This window comes from Notothenia rossii, assembly GCF_949606895.1.
Source record: "Notothenia rossii genome assembly, chromosome: 11".
Lineage (NCBI taxonomy): Eukaryota > Metazoa > Chordata > Actinopteri > Perciformes > Nototheniidae > Notothenia > Notothenia rossii.
In genome coordinates this window covers 53348979-53371088 of record NC_136910.1, presented here as the reverse complement: position 1 = coordinate 53371088, position 22110 = coordinate 53348979, and the positions used below count along the sequence as shown (strand labels likewise).

At 41.2% G+C, this 22110-nt stretch overlaps 1 protein-coding gene across 1 annotated transcript; it reads left to right on the top strand.

Annotated features, from left to right (window-relative positions):
• The first annotated feature begins 3533 nt into the window (after positions 1–3533).
• LOC307023782 (MAM domain-containing protein 2-like) lies at positions 3534–21764 on the top strand. The gene is made up of 15 exons (XM_079657352.1): positions 3534–3753; positions 3877–3984; positions 10014–10303; positions 13565–13649; positions 13835–13972; positions 14653–14930; positions 15681–15774; positions 16730–16876; positions 17519–17638; positions 17778–17917; positions 18807–18903; positions 19700–19858; positions 20407–20660; positions 21245–21329; positions 21433–21764. Exons 1-15 carry the CDS (start codon positions 3723–3725, stop codon positions 21477–21479), a joined length of 2073 nt encoding a protein of 690 aa, XP_079513478.1. The 5' UTR covers positions 3534–3722; the 3' UTR covers positions 21480–21764.
• The last annotated feature ends 346 nt before the right edge of the window (positions 21765–22110 follow it).

Here is a 22110-nt window from a genome sequence, read left to right as displayed (position 1 = left end):
CATTACTGGAATTAATGCACATTAATGTTTCATTGCGGCCCATTACAGAGTTATATCTTATCAGGCAGAAAACCCATGGCTTCTTAAAATGCGAACTGGAGGTTCCTATGTTTTCATGAGACAGTAGGCTCCATGTTTGCCTTTGTTCTCAGTCAGACTGCAGATTGCACTCTTTGGCAGGATGATGTTAATACCCATGTACTGTTACACTTAATTGTCAACCTTAATCTATCTGGGGAAGTTACACTGAGAGCACTGTTTGTATGTCAGCTATACATTATAAATCCTTGACTAGAATCTTATCTTCTGGCTACTGGACTAGTGGGGGGTTAAGGGCCTTTCCAATGGGCCCTTCTGTGGGGGAAATAAAAAAATCAGCTGTTTCAGTTTACCTTGCTTTACGTATGACCATAGGTGGGAATTAGTGGAGTACAAACACTTTCTTACTGTACTTAAGTAAATTTTTCTGGTATCAGTACTTTACTCCACAAATTATTTTCTGACAACTTTTGACTTTTACTTCTTACATTTTAAAAACAGGTTTGTTACTTTCGTTTGAATCTGTGTTTGGTGGCTTGACCATTATTATTTAGAGTCATTGCGTGCCTATTGATTTGAACACGATCCGTGTATCCATCATTTCCTGGTCTTCTCTAAAGAAAAGGGACCAATTAAAATGTTGTCATGTTGCCGTTGTTCAGCATGGAAACATTCATTAGCTAACAATTACATTATGGTTCTATTTATATAAAGGAGGTCAGGTACTCTTTAAAACAGCTGGTAGTTATGGGTACTTTTTACTTAAGCACATTTCAAAGCCCATACTTCTTTACTTTTACTTGAGTAAAGAAGTTTAGTCAGTACTTCTACTTTTACCAGAGTAAACACTTCTACTTGAGTAAAGGATGTGTGTACTTTTGCCATCTCTGCTTATGACTGAGGCATCACAAGACACAATAAAGAATTGATTAAAAAAACAGCTTTATTTGGGGATTTGAAAACTGCTTAGTCTTACAAATGTATTGAATGATTTCACAATTTCATGATTACATTACTGTTTGTAGTGGTCATTAGTGTACATCATTACTAATGATCCCTACAGATGAAGTACAAATCTGGCATCTGAGCCCGTTTTGCTCGGAAAAACAGATTTCTTTAGAGAGAAATCTTGGTTGAAAACATGCCAATAACAAATGAATCTGCTCTCATCAACCCTGAGAACAAATCAGGTGTTTAATGATTAATAACAAGATTAATGTTGCTTCTTCAGAGTTCTTGGTCAAGGCGGTGGTCTGGGTGTTCCCAGAAGAGGGGTGGGGGCCGGTGGAGATGTAACCTGCAGAGACCTCTGGCAGCAAATCACATACTGAGGATAGGATGTCATAACTGTATCATGCAAACACTAACCTCTGCATGCACTTCTCCAGCTCTTTATGGAAGTTATATATTACTGTTAAAGTAGAAACAGAAATCCAGGGATAGGAAACAGATAAGTGATGAAAGTTCAAACTAGTAAAAAACTAGAATTGTCTTTGGAACTGAATAAATTCATGGACATAATAAATGTTCTCTCTGCTGATGGGTTCTTGAGAATTTTTAAGGTTTTTTCCTTCCAAAACTCTGGTGAGGATGACCCAGATTTTCTGTGAAAAGAAAGAAAGAAAGGCGGACAAAGAGAAAGCTCGGACAGATGGATAACATGTGGATGAGAGTGCGTCTCCTTCAAAAAATAGTCTGGTCTCTTGTTATCAACATGCTGCATTAGTTTCTTCTCACCCTCTCAAATCCATTCTCTTAGGAAAATTACACTTAAAAGAATGTGCAACCAATTCAAAATAGTATTTTTTTCTACCAATGACTTGTCAAGAAGTTGCATTTTTGGCACTTGGCACTTGGCACGGACACAATGGGTGAAAAAGTCCTGTTCCAAATCACATAACAAGTATTGGTCTTCGGTGATTCTGTCTTTGTTGTGTTAGTATACAAATTCCTACTTTTTTAATGGAATTGGAGGATACTCCATGGGAATATTTGCTGATTTCTGAAGAATTAAAGTAGAATTGCCTCATGTGAAGTTCACAAACACAGAATGCTGCAAGCTGTTTAATACTGAAGACAGGAGACATATTTTATGGTTGCAAAATGTTTTGACTCTCTGCAGGTTTGTAAAACAAAGCTTAAATCATTTTGTGTATTCAGGCCTCTCCTTAAATCTACCATCTCCTGGGTGTTAGACTTTTTGTTTTTGTTTAATTTAACATACAATGAACAAAACGTCTTGATAATATATACTATACAGTATACCACAAATATGAGCACACTCGTCACACATATGTGATTTTAGGTCATGTTATGCCAAAAACCACGCTTTGAGTAAGTCTTTCCACAAGATTTTGGAACCTGTTTGCAGGGATTTGTTCCCTGTGCATTCCGGGTTCATCCCAAAATTGTTGGATAGGGTTGAGGTCAAGAAGACTCGGTGCTCGCCAGTGGACCTCTTCACATCAAACTGGAAAACATTTCTCTTTATGGCCCTGTGCTTAGGGTGATGCAGTTGAAAAAAGTTAGGGCGTAATGTTGAGCAAGCCCAGATGTACAGGAAGGACACAAGAGAACAGAAGGAATTAACTACTTAACTGATTAAGTTTGACATTACTTTCTTAATGTATACCCCTGCTTTATCATTATCAAGTGCTTGCAATTTCAAAGAACATTCAGAGGCTCTAAATAAAGAACAGCAGAGCCACACATTTGGACTTGAGCAGAGTTGTTAATGACTTTGCAGAGTGCAATGCCTTTAAAAGGAACTTCTCGTTGTTATGGAATGGGATCAGGGATTTAAATCTGTAGCAATGTAATCTTTTGTAACTACTCTGCTGTTTGAAAATACAGAACTAATTTAGTCTGTGATAACATGTATCCACTGTGCCATTACAGCTGAAATATATAAAGTGTCTGTGTCTGTCTGTCTGTCTGTCTGTCTGTCTGTCTGTCTGTCTGTCTGTCTGTGTGTGTGTGTGTGTGTGTGTGTGTGTGTGTGTGTGTGTGTGTGTGTGTGTGTGTGTGTGTGTGTGTGTGTGTGTGTGTGTGTGTGTGTGTGTGTGTGTGTGTGTGTGTGTATACAAACATTTGTAAACAATTAGAGTTTATTAGCAAAAAAGACGAAAGACATCTTGAATTGACCACATTAACAGTAAAATGAGCTCAGCTCTCTCGTGTGTGTGTGTGTGTGTGTGTGTGTGTGTGTGTGTGTGTGTGTGTGTGTGTGTGTGTGTGTGTGTGTGTGTGTGTGTGTGTGTGTGTCTGTGTGTGTGTGTGTGTGTGTGTGTGTGTGTGTGTGTGTGTGTGTGTGTGTGTGTGTGTGTGTGTGTGTGTGTGTACTAACATCTCCAACTTCTTCCTCCCCCCTTCCTTATCCCTCTTTCTCTTCCTCCCTCACTGGCTTCCCAACTGCATTGCTCACCTTCTTTTCTCCACCTCTTTCCCTCCCTCTCAGTCCTCTCTTCCTCCTCCTCCCTGCTCTGTTGTCCAGACACACGCTTTCCATTTCTGCAGTGGGCTGCCAGTCTATGAGCTGGAGAGACACTCAGACGACTCTCACTGGAGGAAATCTTAAAAAACACACTTTTCCTGCAGCTTTTTGTGCTTTTTTGTGGATGCAACGTGAGACCTACTATTGCTTTTCTTATTTTCAGGTTGGGTAATTTGAAAAGAAAGCTGCAATGCTTCCATTCTACCTCCTGACTTTAGCTGGTGAGTACTTTTATTTAATGGTCGTGCCAATGCCAGTAGATGAGGGCATGTTTCTGTTGCTATGATTCATTCTTACCATTCTCTCACTCCAATTTCCCTCTTCTTCTTTCTTTTTCCTCAAAGCTACCATCCAAGCACACGACCTGTTGCCAGGCTCCTGCAACTTTGAGTCCAACACCTGCGGATATACGTCAGATCCAGACTTTACAAGCTGGACGCTGCACAAAGAAGGTACTGGGAGACGCTCTGCACAACATCTTCAGTCTTTAAACATTACAATTAGAGGCTTTTGCTTGATGTAGGCTTCATCGTGTTTCTTTTAGCAGTGGTTGCAGGTTTAGCTGTGATGTCAATCCAATCCAATGCACTTACTAAAAACAGAGGGTTTACCAAAGTGCTTCACAGCAAACATAACATTATAATAAATATTACAATAACAGATAAAAGGCATACATAAGAAAAGATAAAAGGTATAGAATTAATACAAGGTACACAAAGGCTATGGACAGACAATAAAAGCATAAAAATCGATAAAACATAGCTCAAACTGACTTGAAAGCGAGGGAAAAGAGGTGGGTCTTCTGCGGGACTTGAAAGTTTGGAGGGTGGGCGACAATTTGACATGGGGGCGGGCAGGTCGTTCCAGAGCCCAGGGGCTACCGCTGAGAAGGCTTGGTCTCCCCTGGTCTTTTTCTTAGGGTTTTAGGGACTACTAGCAGCAGCTGATCAGCCGACCTCAAACACCTTGAAGGGGTGTACACCTTTAGGAGAGCGGAGATGTACTGAGGGGCCAGCCCATTAAGCGATTTTAAAAACAATTAATAACATCTTAAAATGAACTCTAAAATGGACAGGAAGCCAGTGGAGGGAAGCCAGAATTGGTGTGATGTAATCATGCTTGCGTGTTCCTGTCGTAGTTGTTTTGGTGCTGGTTTGGGGTTACCACAGTGGCTCACTGGTGAAAAGAAGCACATCTGCTCTGCATTGAGTCCAACATCTGGAGTCAGTGAAATAACAGATTTTGGCACCCCTGCCACGTTGGTACTGCAGCTGATCCAGATGAGTTCCTTACACACCCATATCTAAGTTGTGTCAAGTGATCAAAGCCAACAGATGAATGCAGATTAGATCATGTGTACATTACGCTGTTTACCATCTGTCGCCAACTCCTATAACATTCTCTTTTGTTGTATATGTGCTATGTGCTGAGATGTCATACACATGAAGACTGTGATGAAATAATGGGATGGCTCTAGCTGCCGGAGACCCATGCCTCATGGTGCAGTAGCAGCAGGATCCTGTCAAGTTAATTGCGACAGGAAGTAGGCCCGCTTTCAGAGGTGGAGCTTATGTTTATGTTACAAAACACTCAGCTCTCTGACCTGATTTTAATTGCACAAAACTTGTCCCTAAAGTTAAATGTTTTCACTTAAAATAACTGAATCTGCCAGGTATGTTTTGGCATCTCTTAATGAATGTAACAGGAATGTTCAGAGAGCAAAATCCTAAATATTTGAAGCCGTGTACTAAGTGGTGTAGTGTTGATGAAATAAACACTTTTACCTCTTTAAGGGTGCATGTCAGCATTTTGGGAAATGTGCTTATTTGCCTTTGTTCCATGAGTGAAATAAGAATATGCATACCAACCCAAGGGGTATAACGTCTGGTATCTAAAAGCAATGCCAATGTGGAAGTTGCTTAACCTGTATTCTATCTAATGGCCAGCAGGGGGGGGACTCCACTGATTGCAAAAATGAGTGGCGCTTTCACACCGTAGTACTTTTCCCAGGAATAGTTCCGATAGTTCCTTGGATTTTGCGTTCACACCAAAAAGATCTGGAACTGGAACTTTTTTTTTTCGGGAAGCTTTTCACCCTTTTTCAGTCCCTGCTAAAGAGGTGGTACTTTCCTGGGGAGGAAAAAGGTTCAAATTTCTGATTGGCTGGGCGAATTGCAAACCACGCCCCGTAAAACTCTGAAAAGTTTTGTGAAGCCGCCATTTTATTTGCTCGCATTAGCATTATTAGCAGTAGCATTAGCCCAGCGCACCAACGGAGAAAGACTAACTTATGGCTACACAAAATAAAATTTGGGAGCGGTGGACTGATGAGGAGGTGTCGGCGCTTCTGGCGATTTACACGGGGCTTCGGGTGGCGATTTACAGCGACACCCGAAGTCCCGGAGTCCAGGGGACTCCAGGACTTCGGGTGTCAGAAGTGACGTCAGCGGCTTCATTTGCGTAATCCTCCCTCAGGGACCAAGCCCCCAGGAAGTGCACCGGACTCTGAGGAAATTATTCGTTGTGTCCAAACGGCGGTACTGCAACTTCCGTATCAGTCCGTGATGTCCCTCGGCCCAGAAATACTTTTTCCCATTGACTAAAAATGGGAAAGAGTGGTCTGTAAATCGTAATTTTTTTTTAACCAAATAAACTACCCAGTATGAACTATTGTATAGCCCTTATTCATTAGGTCCTCAAGTTGTAAAATGTGCTAATAACGTTATTCTGAAAGTTATTTTCCTCTATATCATGAACACGCATCTGAGAGTGGGAGCTCGAGGGGTGGGGCTTAAGGGGCAACTCAACTGCGCATGCTCTATGAGCGCACATACGTGTTCTTCTGCTCTGACAGCCAGGCATGACGGGTAATCTGTGACGTTTCGCTCTCTCAAAAGTTGGGCCATTTTGTCCTCATGCGCCAATGAGCAGCTCTCGTGGGAAAGAACGTGACCCCGCCTCCGACGCTGTATCCAGTTCTTATTATATATCCATGTCAGGGCCTTATTCCGGTGTGAATGCGATTTACTGGGACAGTTCCGGGACTGAAGAGTTCGGCGGGACTAAGTACTGGGAACTAAGTACGGCAAAGTACTTGGTGTGAAAGCGGCTAGGAAATGACTCAACCTCTCAATTGATTTATTACCTCAGTTAACAATTTACTGATGATGAGTTTATGGTCTCAAATACTAGTAGTAAGTTGCCTTCATTGCGGCATTATGTGTATATTGTATATTTTGGTCCTATTAAGTGTAAAATAGACGATATAGCTGGGAAGATTTAGGGCGGGTCTACAGTACCATTGAGAAGTCCATAAAACAGCATTGTTGAGCGTTGGATTTTGCAAAAGTCGATGGGCTTATTCCATTGGATTTTGGAATATTGCAGTAAATACATATGGTTCATGTTTTTCGGAAAAATTATCATCCCAAATGAACACAATTTGTATGATTAAAGCATAAATGCAGGCAAACAATGCGTTGCTAACTTCTGGATTGGCCTACATAAAAACGTCAACACTGTATCAAGTTAAAAAAATATAAGGAAAAATGGCAAATACAAGGCAGAACTAAGGGTTCATATGCTGCGAGCTGGTCATTATTGCGAAAGGAACCAGCCAGGGTTAGCAGGACTCTTGTATCACCCTGAAGGGTTCCACTACTTATCACAACTTTTTTTCCTCCACCTTGCTCCTACTTGCCCGAAAATTGTTCTGCTGTTAAGCGAATCTCGGTCTCACTTTTAGTCTTCCCTCTTGGATACATAAACCGGTTTATATCTTCCTGTTTCCATCCTTGTTACTATTGAAACCAGCTTCTAAAAAGGTCAGAGTAGTTAACTCAGTTCTTGGTCGCTCACTCCCCTTTCCTTTCTATGCTCTGTGCAGCACAGCTGACCGTAATAGAGAAGTGAAGTCATGCTAACAGTATTAAGCCATTTTTACGTCATTTTTTGTTAATCCAAACAAGGCAGATACACTGATTCAATCAAGGCAACACATCAGCTTAAAAGTGAGCCAAGGTTATGAAACTTACATTCTGTCAACAAACATTTGTAAACAATTAGAGTTTATTAGCAAAAAAAGACGAAAGACATCTTGAATTGACCATAGTAACAGTAAAATGAGCTCAGCTCTCTCGTGTGTGTGTGTGTGTGTGTGTGTGTGTGTGTGTGTGTGTGTGTGTGTGTGTGTGTGTGTGTGGGGGGGGGGGTGTGTGGGGATGTGTGTGTGTGTGTGTGTGTGTGTGTGTGTGTGTGTGTGTGTGTGTGTGTGTGTGTGTGTGTGTGTGTGTGTGTGTGTGTGTGTGTGTGTGTGTGTGTGTGTGTGTGTGTGTGTGTCAGGCAATAGGAGCCCCAAGGCTGCAGGGCATTCCACTGGGACAAAAAATAAATCACAGACTCAGGAGAGATCAGAGACCCCTGGAGCAAAAAGTAAGCTAGGAGTCTGTGTTATGGTGGGAGCAGAATTCAAATTGGACATTTCCATTAGACATTATCCAGCCTTCTACATGTTTCTTCCCTGTTCTATCCCTTATAGAAGCTGTTGGGTAGATTGCATAATCCTGACTTTTTAGCTAGCGCCACCATCAGGTCTACATTTGAATTTGCCCTGAGCTAAATTTTGTTTGCTGACATGCTAAACTGTGGCGACAATGGCCAACTAGACCTGCTGAAAGGCAACATGTTAGCCATTAGCTCAGTAATGGAGCTTTTCCAATACAGCGCGGAGCGTGGTTTAAGCGTGACGTGCCCGCACCGTTTTTGGTTGCGTTTCCACTAGGCGTAGTTCTGGCTAGCGGTATACTTTTTCACAGTTTTTCTGGCTCTCCAAAATTGAGGTTCTTTCCGGGCCAACAACCGGGCTGAGTATGCTAAACTAGTGAGAGAATCGCTGGCAACTACAACAAAATGAACATATTTGACTGTGATTTAATTGTAATACACGTTTCAAAATTATGCCAAAGTAACAACATAGCCTACTGATACCGGTTAGTAAAAACCATGAATTAATGCTTAGACAAGTCTGCAGACAGAAAGCAGGCGAAAAACCTTTTTAAATGCGTGTTTTCTGAATGGAGATTGGCTAAGTTAACGTTGTATATGCTCCGACCGTCCACACTCACAACAACGGCCTATACAGACATAAATAAACCTCTGACTGTATTCGCCATGACACAGACAGTCTGTGGTTTGTACTTGTTTAACTTTTGTCAAGTTTCTGAACAGATATGAGGAGCTGTGAGCTCTGAGGGCTAAGAGCTAACGGCTGATGTTGCTTTTGTGTTTCGCATTGAATATGACGTCAAGGCTCCGCCTACACTGCGTTACTATAGTTACTACCCCAGCTACTAAACTGTAATATTTATTGCTTGTTGCTTTGGGCTTTGATGACGCCAAAAGCAAGCAGGTAGCTCACTCGTTAGCAAACATTGTAGAAGTAAGCGATATATGACTTTCTGCGAGAATTTTCTTGACTTTGTGCTAAACACTTGTTTTTATGTTGGTCATTGTAATATTGAAGGTACAACCAGTAGAGGAATTCCATAAAATATAATAATAATTTTTGACCGAGTTGGCCTGAAAGTTTATTTATTACAATGCAGACTGCCATTTCAATCAGGAGAGACGTGATGTATGGAATACATGTTTATTATCGGGTCACATTATAAAAATGAAACATAATGATGACAGTTTATAACAAGTGAATGAAATGGTGTTTGGCGATTAGGCCCAGGTTTGGTAGGATGTCATTCGGGAAGGGAAGAACCGTGTCCGATTAACCCCCTGGGTCTAGACACTGGTGGTGGTGATAAGTGGTTAGGTCCGGTTGGAAGGGAGAAGGTTAAGCTTGGTCCTGAGTTGGAAGCAGGAGGCGAAGGGGTGGAGGAGGGTTGCGCGTTGACACCTGGAAGACAGCTGATGGAAAAGGGGAGAGCATATATAGAGGGATTAACAGGTGCGATGATTAGGCTTGTGAATGGAGGGAAGTGATAGGTTAGCTGAGGAGTGGCGCTCCCTATCCTTTAGTGAAGGGAGCGAGTATTGCCATGACGCGCAATACGAAGTGATAGGTCTTCCTGCCTGAACTTGCGCTGAGCTTCATGTCTCATTTACAGCTGACAGGTGATGCTAACTGACTTTATGATAGAGACACTGACAAAATGAAAGGCAACCACTAAACTAACAATGAATTACAAATTAGACAGTTTCCAGTCTGGTGTAAAGTAAACCTTCAGTTTAGTTATGCAAAGGAGTTTATTTTTAATTGTATTTAAATCTCTAGTAAGAAAGAAGGAGTGTCGAAACTAATTTAACTCAACAACTGATGTCAATGAAAATGAATGCATAAAAAATAAACATTTGGATCAGTCAAATAAAGTCAAAAGCTATCAATATGTGTCCTTTTAATCACATTTTTGTTCTTTGTCAGTGGAATTTTTTACAATGTTTTCTCCAAATCGGAAATACCTTTTTATTTCAGGCCGTTTTGTGTCGGTGGAAGCAGCCGCGAGCGACGACCAGGAGGATCAGATAGGTGCAGATGGCGGACCACAGAGAGAGACCTCAGGGGTCCTGCTGAGCCCGGCTCTAGAGCAGAGCGAGTGGAGCTGCCTGAGGCTCGTCTACCAGATCAGCGGGTCGGGGAGCCTGGAGGTCCTGCAGAGCACTGAGGGAAAGAGCTTCGACAGACCGCTGTGGAGCAGCCAGGCACCCTCTGACAGCTGGGTCATCTCCAGCATGGACCTGCAAAACACCACCGAGCCTTACACGGTGAGAGGACTTCTGAAATAGTATCTAATCTTTGTCTGAAAGGCTTGAAATAGAAAACATAGTAGCCAAAGTAAAATCCACAAAGAGGCCCCCAATGTATCAGAGTGTAGACAGTGTTCATCCTCTTGCTTGAACATGCTTATTAAAAGGTCAAGTCCACCTGCCCATAATAACATGTGATGCCTAAATTGTAGAATTGTCAAATGTTGGTTAAATTATCGCTTAACCGAAAAGCTCAGAAGGTCACCAAAAGCATTTGTCATATTCATCATATGGCTACCACGAAAACCAACAGCAAGTGTAATGTCAATTTAACATTCAGTTTTAGTGATATCGTAGACAAACGGAAAGTAAACCTAAGATGGTTGCTTTTGAGGACTGTTTGGAAACATTACATATATTGAAAACTACTCAAATCAAAGTAACAGATATGAGCAGTCCACTGTTAGGGAACAAACATCTAAGAATTGGAAAAACTGTTTCTGCTCACAGGTATATTCTCTCTTTGTTAACCTGATAAGCCCCGAGCCTGTTTTCCAAGTCTCAGGCTCAAAAATGACATTCCCAAAACAAATGACCATAACTTTCCTTCTAAAAGAGTTGAATTATTAATATTTTTTCTCAAAGGAAGTTGGATGTAGAAGAGTCAGAATCAATATTGATTTTTTTTATTTTAAAGTAAATTCAGATTGAACATAGTAAAAAAATGTAAATGATAGTGTCCATCCAAAAAAAAAACATTACTTATAGTGAAAACCACCCTTGAATGATGGGATAATAGACTACAAGCTTTAGGAATCCAAACTATAACATATAATAAGTACCCTGTATCAAGATTGATGCAAAACAAGTGAAATTTGACCCTTTTAGAGAGATTTAGCAAAAAAAACCTGGAACCTGGAAATGCAAAAACCAAGTTCTCATGCTGTCGTTGAAAGGAGGCCAAAACTAGATTCATATAAATTACACATGGGGCCCAAATTGAGGCAAAGACAAAGTGTGCAGAAACAATAACACACACCTTCACATGCACACATTATCCAAACACTGTGTGGGAATAGTACAGCACATGTTTATATTACATCCAGACTCGGGCAGAGCTGTCTGTGACAGGGTCGTGACCTACATAATGGAGAGAGGGGTGTGTGCTATGTGTGGGCACCTCAGTGCATTAATGTATTTCAGACCAGACCTAGGTAAAAAAGAAAAAAGGAAAATGTCAGAGGTAGAAGCGAACTGACTGATAAATCGTTCTGCTCTCTAGTTAGTCTCACTGAACCGAAACCAAGCAACTCATTCTCATAGCTGGAACTTAGGCCTCCTACCAAATATCCCTTTATCACTTTCACCTTTCAATTACAAATATTCTAGATGGGAAACATGCTAATTTTCCTTCTAGTTAGAAGAAAAGGAAAAATGATACCAATAAGATCAAGTTAACAACTACTGTTAGCTAGAAAAGACAGTGAAACACCTAGCTGCTATATTCTAGCTATAGCATCCTGTTGCAGAGATTTGTTAAAAAAAAGTGTTTATTGTTAACCAATAATACCTATTTAGCACATATTTAATATATTGCATCATGTGCCACTACCTCTGCTAATAATACCAAATGAAAGATTACAATTAGTTATTAAAGTTATTAAAGTTATGTAACGTAACGAGTGACCAACAAATGTACTGGCCTTTGCTAACGCTAGCTGGTGTTATTGTTAGCACACCACAACATGAAGAGGGGGAAATTATTACTTATTTTGTTGCAAAATGTTGCTAAACCAAACTTTTTAAGTTACAGTTATATCAAAAATATTTGTTGTATGTTTAGCCTCCTTGGTTTAGCCTCCTTCCCCTAGCGAAGAAGATTAACCTTTATTTATCCTCTAGGGGGAATTTCCCCCTAGGGGATAAATAAAGGTTAATCTTCTTCGTCTTCCTTTTTAACGCATATTATTTTTGCAGGATTTGATCCGTGCTTGACCCTTCTCAATTCTTGCAGCTATAAAGAGACAGAAACGTTCTCAGGAATTGGTGGAGACCAAACCAGAGCCTTAAATAAATGAGCTAATATTAAGGTGGACACAAACTGTGAAAAAGCTATAAGCAGCAAAAACAGTGGAAAAGCAATTAGCCCACTCCGAACTGGCATGTTTTAAACAGTCACTGCACTAGTTTATCTAAATAAGTTCAAATTACCTCTGATATCCTCAGGGCCGTCCCTCCCTACAGGCCGATCATGCAGGCTCCATGGGGCCTCACATTGCGCAGGGGGCCTCAGCTTTTGAGCTCGGCTTGTGCGCAGCTCTCAGCGCAGTTCTCCGCGCTGAGAAACTGTCTGTCTAGTTGGCTTACATAACATTGGCTTGCATTTTTTCCCCTTTTATTCATTTTTATGTCAATTTGCACATTTCATGGTGATGCTCAGCCTCTCCCCTTAACTCCTAACAGTCATCATCATGTCAACCACAACACAGAGAAATACTAATAGAAATGTGTGTGTAGTTGTTGATACATTGCTGACAGAGGGAACTACATTTGAATACAGATTTAAGAAATATCCGTTTTTTGAGCATGTAATAAGCATGTTTTGTCTTGACTATATTACAACTATATTATAATAAAAATAATACAGTATTTATATTATTGAATTGATTATGATTATGATTATTACTAGAAGTAGTTTATTTGCATTAATTATATTTTAATCTTTTTGAGGCTAGTATTTGGCAGGAAGTGCAGACGTATTCACCTGTAAACGCATACTGAACGACATACATGCACATTTACGATTTACCTCACTGTATAAAAAAGTAACCGTGATTAATAATAAACAGGAATTATATTTGCAAAGTAGTTTTTTTCCCAAAAAAAGTTTTCACTCCTGTCGGTGGGGGGGGGGGGGGGGGGGGGCTCATCTCACAATGTCGCCAGGGACGGCCCTGGATATAATGCTTGATCACACACACACACACACACACACACACACACACACACACACACACACACACACACACACACACACACACACACCATGACCTCATGCTTAAACAAGTGTGTTTCTTCTCCGTCTTCCTGTGTGTCGATTCTTCTCTGTGCAAGTAATTTTACGGAAAACCTGCCGCTTCAAAAGCAAATTAGATTTCTGTGCGTTTCGTGCGTGCTTTCTCTTTGACTTCCATATAATTGCTTTCCTCCTATGATATCATCCCTGTGTCACTCCCTATCAGGATTGCAGGGTATCACTGAACATGTGTTGTCGATTAGGTTGTCATCGAAGGTAAACCCGGACCGAGCACTGGGAGCAGCGTGGCCGTCTTTGAGATCCACATCACCCCGGGGTACTGCCTGGGTCAGTGACTTCACACATACATCACTCACGCATCTTTCTGAAATCAAAAAGAAAATAAGAATTCACATGTGCATGTACCTCCGGATGCAGACCATCTGTGCTATGTTCCTCACAAAAACATGAACAATTATCAGTTTGCACTCACACCCATAATGAGTCGTCTGTTTCTCATTTCCTGCGTGTAGATTGTAATTTTGAGGAGTCTCACCTGTGTGGATACAGTAATCAGTGGAACGCTAATGTAAACTGGTATGTGGGAGGAGGCGGTTCCCAGATCCTTCACAACAACATACCAAACGACCACACATACAACAACAAGACAGGTGAGGATTATTCACAAAAAAGTGTTTTCATCCAATTACTAAGTGATCATTTTGTCCTTTTCGTTCTAATTGACCTAGTGAACGCTACTTTGAAGGTCACCTATTATGCAAAATCCACTTTTTCATGTATGTTATACATCAACATGTGTCCCCTCTGTGTAAAGAGATTCTGAACGTTTCAGGAAAAAAGATTCTCTCTCTTTTTGTCCTGTTCCATTTCTATAAAAACCTGTCTGAAAATGAGCTGATCAGATTTTGGCCACTTTATGATGTCATAACAATTTGTTGTCTCGTGTAACCATTAGCCAATCACCAACCAAGGTACCCCCCGCCTTATCACCTGAATCTCCACCTAGAGCGCCATTGTGTTCTTTTGTAACCAAATATCTCTCAGAGGGGCGTGGGGAGGGGCTCCTTATTTTCATCTAAAGTAACAGACAGAGAGTCAGCACTTTTGAAGCAGGGCTGAAACAGAGGGGATTATGGGATGCTGGAATGATCTGTTTGGTGTTTCGAGCCAAACACTTCAGAGACATGTTTTGTGAATATATGAGACCTATATTAAATGAATGAAAAACAGTATAATAGGGTACCTTTAATGCTGGGTATGCGTGGATTCGGAAAGTATATGTGGGTACGCTGTATTCGACAACCTGACTCATATCTAAGCTCCCACTCAGGTCACTTGATGTACGTGGACTCCATCTACGCCAAGACTTTCAAAGAAGTGGCCAAACTGGTGTCTTCCATGACGACGGTGCCGATGTCCGGATGCCTGAGTTTTCAGTACCAGCGAAGCGAGGAGAGAGGGAACCTGTTCTCAGTTTTCACCAGGGACCGGCTGGGTCAGTACCAGGAGCTGTGGAGGGCCGGGTCAGAAAACCAAAACGACTGGAGCGGGACGCTGGAAGAATGGATACCTGTGCAGGTGGAAATGAAGGCACCGTACTCTGTACAGGTCAGTATGGAATTACGCTTAATCTACATAGCATTTCAAAGTGTATGTGAACACTTTAAGATATTTAGATGAGACTATATGACTTTTCAAAGGAAGAAATAACACATTGTTTTTCTTACATTTTCCTATCTTGTTGTGTTTTTAAATGTTTTTACATCATGTATGAGGGTTTTCAGTCTGTGGCTATAATCATTGTTTTATTGTCTCATGCTTTTACATTAGTTTCTTTTTGTCCTATCGGTTCTGTCTACATTTATTTATGCTGCTTTTTTATATATTTATTGATGTACAGCACTTTGGTCAACTCTGTTGTTTTTAAATGTGCTATATAAATAAAGTTGGATTGGAGTGGATTATAAGGACTTTTTCCTACATGTTCTATTGTCTAAAGATAAATACATATAGTATATGATATAAGGGCTTAGTTAAATGGAGAAATAATATAAATGCATGCTGGTTTGTTTGTGGTAGCAATGCAATAACTATGGGAAATGTCCCCTCTAAAAACTAGAATGTTGAAGAATTGTTATCATTTTATGCTGAATGAATTCAGAAGCAGCATTGTAGGTGGTCTAATTATTCAACATGCTGCTAAAGTTTTAACTCTAAAAACAGAATTTAAAAGTGTTTGTTTTTAAATGTGTTCTTTCTTCTTACATACATTTTCTTTCTGTGTGAGGGTTTTATATTGATGTGCACACGATGTCATGCATCTCTGTTTATGAGCTTCTCCATGTGTCTTCTTCTCAGGTGGTCTTTGAAGTGTCCTTTAACAGTGCGAGAGGTGGACGTGTTGCAGTTGATGACATTTCCTTTTCTCCAGAGTTCTGCAGCACAGACACTGGTGAGCTGCAGCTACAGTCACTCACTGTTGTTCATCTAATACTTTCTGGGTGACCATCCAAATTATTAACAATTGAGGATGTTCATATGCAGAGATGGCAAAAGTACACACATCCTTTACTCAAGTAGAAGTACAGATACTCGTGTTTAAAAATACTCTGGTAAAAGTAGAAGTACTCACTAAACGTCTTTACTTAAGTAAAGAAGTATGGGCTTTGAAATGTACTTAAGTAAAAAGTACCCATAACTACCAGCTGTTTTAAAGAGTAACTGATTAATAGAACAATAATGTCATTGTTAGCTGATGAATGTTTTGATGCTGAACAACGGCAACATGACAACGTTTTCATTGGTCCCTCTTCTTTAGAGAAGACCAGGAAATGATGGATACACGGATCGTGTTCAAATCAATAATATAATGCTATATTTGAATAATATAGTGTAGGACCATACCTATATAAGGCATATTTATACTTTTTATTTTTCAAAATACCAAACAGATCATGCATTTTAGCCATTCCTCATTTCACTCAATTTAACCCTCTCTTTGCATGGGCTGATTCTGTGAGAACAGCACCATCTACAGGCCTGGTATATGTACTACAGCGTCTCCAGCGCTTTCGAACGGAAATGTCCGTGGCTGTCTCCTCCTGATTGGTGGAGTTGGCCCAATAGCCGTAGCGCCACTTCTGTGACAACATAAAAGTGTTCAAATCTGGATCAGTCTGTATCAGATCAGTTGCAGCCCCTTTTTAAGAGATTTGGGTATGGAGGAAAATAGAGAGGGTTGTGTTTTCTGACACTTGGTGAGTTCCCTGGAACACCGGGGACACATATTCATGTAGAAAAGACGTAGAAAAGTGCATTTTGCATGATAGGTCACCTTTAAGTTAAGGCCAAATACAAAACAGTGTTAATCCAACAACATCTGCTGATCCCATACATGTGATCCACAGAGCCGACCTTTGACCCCTCCATCGCTAACTGTGACTTTGAGTCTGGTTTCTGCCGCTACTCCCAGGAGCAGATGATCGGGTCGTCGTGGAAGAGAGTGTCTGTGAAGCCCAACATATTTAGGAACGGAGACCACACCACAGGGGCAGGTGGGCTACAATGAATAATAGTCTATTTAAGTTTAGGGGGCGCAATAGAGCCATTTTGCGTGCGCCGATTATGAAACCCCCAAAATATCAAATTTTTCTGAGGGTTTGGAGAAAGAGGCAGGAGCGTTTACTAGATCTCTGAAGTCCATCCTTATCTCTGCTTAAGAATAGCAGTCCCTGACTACATCAACCTTTACTAGCATAACACTAAAATCTGTACAGTCAAGTGAATCCAGTGGAGTTTGATTGTAGGTATTGTGGTCAACTTGTTTGCTTCACAAAGCTTTTAGCCCTATTTAGCTTATTGTTTTTGCCATTTTTACTATCTGGTTGTTGGTAAATGTTGCCACCAGAAGCAGTTGCTTTTTTAAATTTGACATTGCTAATATGTTAGCGATTACCATTTTATTAGTGGTGGTTGCTTTGTATAGATTTTGTAGTAAAGAAAATCGGATGCCACAGCTTTAAAAGCCAAAGGGTGATAATGTGGTACAACCAATCTGGATTTGAGGGTTAAAACAATTTGAAAACTGTTGAATTCAAGATGAATAACAGGTGGCAGTAGTGACAGGAACACTCATGGCATGGACTCAGAGGAAGAGACCGTTTTGAAGGGAAATAAAGGCTCTCTTCTCCTTCAAGGATATTTCCTGTTGGCTCACTCCTGGCTGAGCCCTCTCTCTGGTTACGTTAGTCGCCTGATCGGTCCAACTCTGCCCGGGAACATGAAGTACTGCCTGAGATTCTACTTCTCCCTGAGGGGTGAGTGGCACCCCAAAAACTCTCCGGATGAAAGAACATTTCCATAATGTTATCGCTGTCTGTGATTGTTTGATTGTAAATGCTGTGCTGTGATTTATTTGACTGACTCACCGACCAAAAATATCTCTGGCAACTGCAGGTTTCAACCAGACGGACCAGGCTCTGGCTGTGTATCTGCAGCAGGGCAGCAGCCAGGAGAGGATCTGGACTCAGGGCGAGAAGTCCAGAGGAATCTGGATCACAACGGACGTCACCTTCCAGACATCAAAGCCTGCCAAGGTCAGAAGAGAGGAAGTGGAAATATCAAAGGCAGAAAACAGTAGAGAATAAGCGTGAAAGGGAAAGAGGGAAGGATCAAAAAGGAAGTAAGTGAGGGGAGGAGAGAAAGAAGGAGACAGTGAGCCAAATAATTAATGAATAAAGGACGGGAGGAAGGGACGCAGGAAATAATAAACAAACAAGAAGGGCATTCAAAAAGTGCAGACCTCCGCCAAGGCGGAGAGCACAGAGCTTCGCTAAGGCCTTTACCATGAACAAAAAGTAATGCTTCAGGAAGCAGATCCGCTCCAGAATGTAATGAGTTCTTCCTTGGCTCAGGATTCACCTTTCCACCAAGTTTCATTGACATTGGGCCAGTCTTGTTTTTCTAAGCCTGCCCTATGAAAGACAAGCAGACCACAAACCAAACTGAAGACATCCCCTCATTGGTGATTCGCGACAATCGAACAAATTATCACTTTCTCAGTTTTATTCTTAAATAATAGTGTTGTCCTTTACGGAGCCCTGAGGGGACAACAAGCCTGTTCTCACTTTCTGCTCTTGTGTTGAAGCCTTTTACAGTTCAGCTTTTTGATGCATCTTATTTATTTAAGTACTGTGTTTGTTCATGTGCATGATGAGAAGGAATTCATCCAGATGACTAAATGCTCAAAGGATTTCCGACACTGGCCTTTTCTTCCTTTCTGAACACATTGAACCGATTTAAAGATTCCAATTGAGGATTTTTTATTCCCCATGAGGAAGTCTCACGCAAGGCAGAAACAAACAGAACGTGTGTGTAATGACGTGTTTGTAGTTTCTGTTTTTTCTCCAGAGATGTCAGTGTAAATGAGCGATGGTTTTGACCCTCTGATGGCGGAGCTGCTCACTGCTTTCCTCTGCTGTTCAGGTGGTGTTCGTCAGCACTTGCAAGAGCTTCTGGGATTGTGGCTCCGTGGCTTTGGACGACATCAGCCTGAGCCTCGGAGACTGTGAGCTGACAGAAGGTACAAACTGCAACAACAAAAACAAATCATAGCGTGCTCATACACATCTCTATTTACCCTGATCAAAAATCCATTCCCCATTTTTAATTGCAGTCAGACGACATCAAAATACTCCCAAAACAATAGGTACACATGCTGTTTAGCTAAACGCAGCAATGAGAAAACGAGTTCTAGTCAGCGAGTCAAGGCTGCATTATTACCACCAAAAATCTAAATTCAATGGGTTTTGATGATTTCCTCAATTTCAGGTTCCTTTTTTTAGTATTTGGTCCCCTAGTGTCACATGAAACCAGAGCCCATGTGCTCTGATTGGTTAGCTGGCCGGCTCTTTTGTGATTATTCAACCGCTTAGCGATGTCCCGTCCCTTAGCCTATCAGAGAAGAAGCACAATTGTTACACAGTGATGTTATTACGATACGAAAGTAGTCCAATGGAGGCATTTCAGGCAGGAGGGGGGGGGGGGGGAGGGGGAAAATATCCAGACCTCCACCAGGGGTCTCTATCTCCCCTCTCCGACAAAGAAGATATGAATCACCTCAAGTTATGCCTCACAGCTCCCTGTCAGTCCAACCACAAGGACACACACCTTGTGGGTCAGAAGGGGTCAAAAACAAAAAAGTCTAATTTACAAAGAATACTATAACAAAGAAACGAAGGGCCATGTGACTTGTGCTCCTTATTTGTTTTGGTCTCTGATGTCTGCCGACACAGTTAATTCATAGTTTTGTTTTAAAGGCAACTATCAAATACAAGTATTACAGAATTTTTTTTTGTGTTTTCATGTTGCTGTTGCAGGCTCTTTGTTGCCGACTCTGACCGGACACTGTGACTTTGAGGCGGGCTTGTGTGGCTACACTCAGGACAAGCAGAGTGACAGTGGAGACTGGGTGTTGAGACGAGGACCCACCCCTACCTCCTACACCGGGCCGAGAGCAGACCACAGCACGGGATTCGGTGAGGGTCCCACGCTTAACGCTCCTTCCAAATCCACAATATTCTGCACGCTCTAAAACAGGGGTGTCCGAACTACGGCCCGGGGACCAAATGCGGCCCGCGGCCCATTTTGAATCGGCCCTCAGCTAATTCCAAAAGTATATTGAAATATGGCCCGCAAAATGAAACTTGACATATATTGTACTTCTTAAATATATTTGTACAAATATATTACACAGTATTCATGTGTTAAAAGGTCAATTAAAGTTGGAAACATTTTCAAACAAATCTTAGTTGATACAAAATAATAACCCAATAACTTAATTACATAACAAGCATGAAATACACCCTTCATATTTTCTCTTTTTATAAGCAATATGAGGCTTGTTTTTTTTAACTTATAACTAAACTGACAATGCAATATACCTCACCTCTATCTTTGTATGTACGTATGTGACCCTCAGTAAAGAAAGTTTGGACACCCCTGCTCTAAAAGAACTAAAGAAAGTTACACAGTAACACAGCTGGAGTAACTGTCTGCGTTGAACCCGTTGACCTTTGATTGACAGGATACTACCTGCACATGGAGGCGTCGCCCATGCTGTCGGGTCAGAGCGTGCGGCTGCTCTCTCGACCCCTGAGAGGCTCCAGGGGGCCTCAGTGTTTGAGCTTCTACTACCACATGTACGGCTCAGGCACGGGTCAGCTCAGCGTTCACCTCCATAAGGATGGAGAGGATGCGTTGCTGTGGAAACTGAGCGGAGAGCAGAGCGTTGCCTGGCTGAGGGCCACGGTGGAGTACAGGAGCAATATCCAGCATCAGGCAAGAAACCTCTGAGGGATGTTTGTATTTAAAGTCTGTGCGCTGGACATGGATATTGTTAGAAAAATATCACTCAGGATGCAGTTCAATACCAGTTCAAAGCAGTATGTTTAGATTAGCTAAGAGTAAGACCCACGTTAGAAATGATCATGCTTGTCATATCTATCTCCATAGAGGCTGAATCATCTTGTTAATCACTTACTGTATCATAGGCCTAAAACAGTCCCGATGCTCTTCTAGGTAATCACACATCCTGTCATGTACACAGCTACAGTTGGGATACCTTTGTTATCATGTGCTACTCTGATATTGGAAGAGTACATTCAGTATTTTCCCAACAGATATGATCAGCCTATTAAACACAATACATTATAGGATTCCTAACCTTTTGGGTTGTTTTGCATATGAGTTAAGGCTGATTTTCAGGAGGTTTGACTGTAAATAAGGAAGATAAAATACATATCCAGCAGTGCACCCTAATTGGTTCATATACAAAGATATATCAGTCACACGGGCCATATTCTGCAGAAACAGTATTTTAATACTTTTTGCTTTATAGCTCTGTACTTCTCTCTCTGTTCCAGATTGTGTTTGAAGCCACCAGGGGTTCATCCGTAAGGAGTGACATTGCCATTGATGACATTAACTTAGAGAGCGGACCTTGCCCAGGTAAAACATCTACAGTATTGAATGTTGAACACATGGTTTAAGATTAAACATCAAAGAAGAAAATGAACAGAGAATTACCTGATTTATTTCTGTTCCCCTGCAGTTACGAAGATAGAAGCCCCCGTGGGAAGCTCCAATGAAATCGAGTAGGAGGAAGATCAGCTGCGTACCATGCATGAACCCACCCCCGTGTTTTTTATGTGCACATTACAGACTCCTGACTCCTGCGTGTCAATCAGAACATTTAGTAGTGCGGGTAAAAGGAAACATTTCATGTAGTTCCGTTTTGTTGAAGCATCACCAATCAGGTGTATAATAGTCCGTATTGCTCTCTGCACTGTAGCAACAGAGTGAGTTTAACTGTGTTTGTTTTACATGTATATGCATTAGATTAATGCTCAATGCCAAATAAAGCGAGAAGGTTAAAAAAAAAAACGTTGGTATGTGTTTTTATGGTTGATGTTGAATTGAATACCTCTTTTCACTGTCACCTTGTGGGAATGCAGCTTAGGATCTTCCAATTCATTAATGAATAACGAACTGACTAAGGACATCATTTTGGGATCATTACTGAAACCCAAGCGGAAACATTTCCAACATGTCCCTAGTTGGACCACATAACTGTAAGGACTATGACACAGAACATACAATAACAAATAATACTAAATATACTCAAAAATGCACGCATTATACTGCAAATCTCTGCCACTGCTGATGTGATATTGGAAAAATACAAACCGCAAATATCGTAAACTTCCACAAAATCCTTGCGAGTTGCAAT

Coding starts and splice junctions, on each gene's coding strand:
- LOC307023782 (XM_079657352.1), top strand. CDS start 3,723: ATGCTTCCATTCTACCTCCTGACTTTAGCTG. Junction 3,985..10,013: donor CTGGACGCTGCACAAAGAAG/GTACTGGGAGAC, acceptor TTTTTATTTCAG/GCCGTTTTGTGTCGGTGGAA. Junction 15,775..16,729: donor GTTCTGCAGCACAGACACTG/GTGAGCTGCAGC, acceptor TGTGATCCACAG/AGCCGACCTTTGACCCCTCC.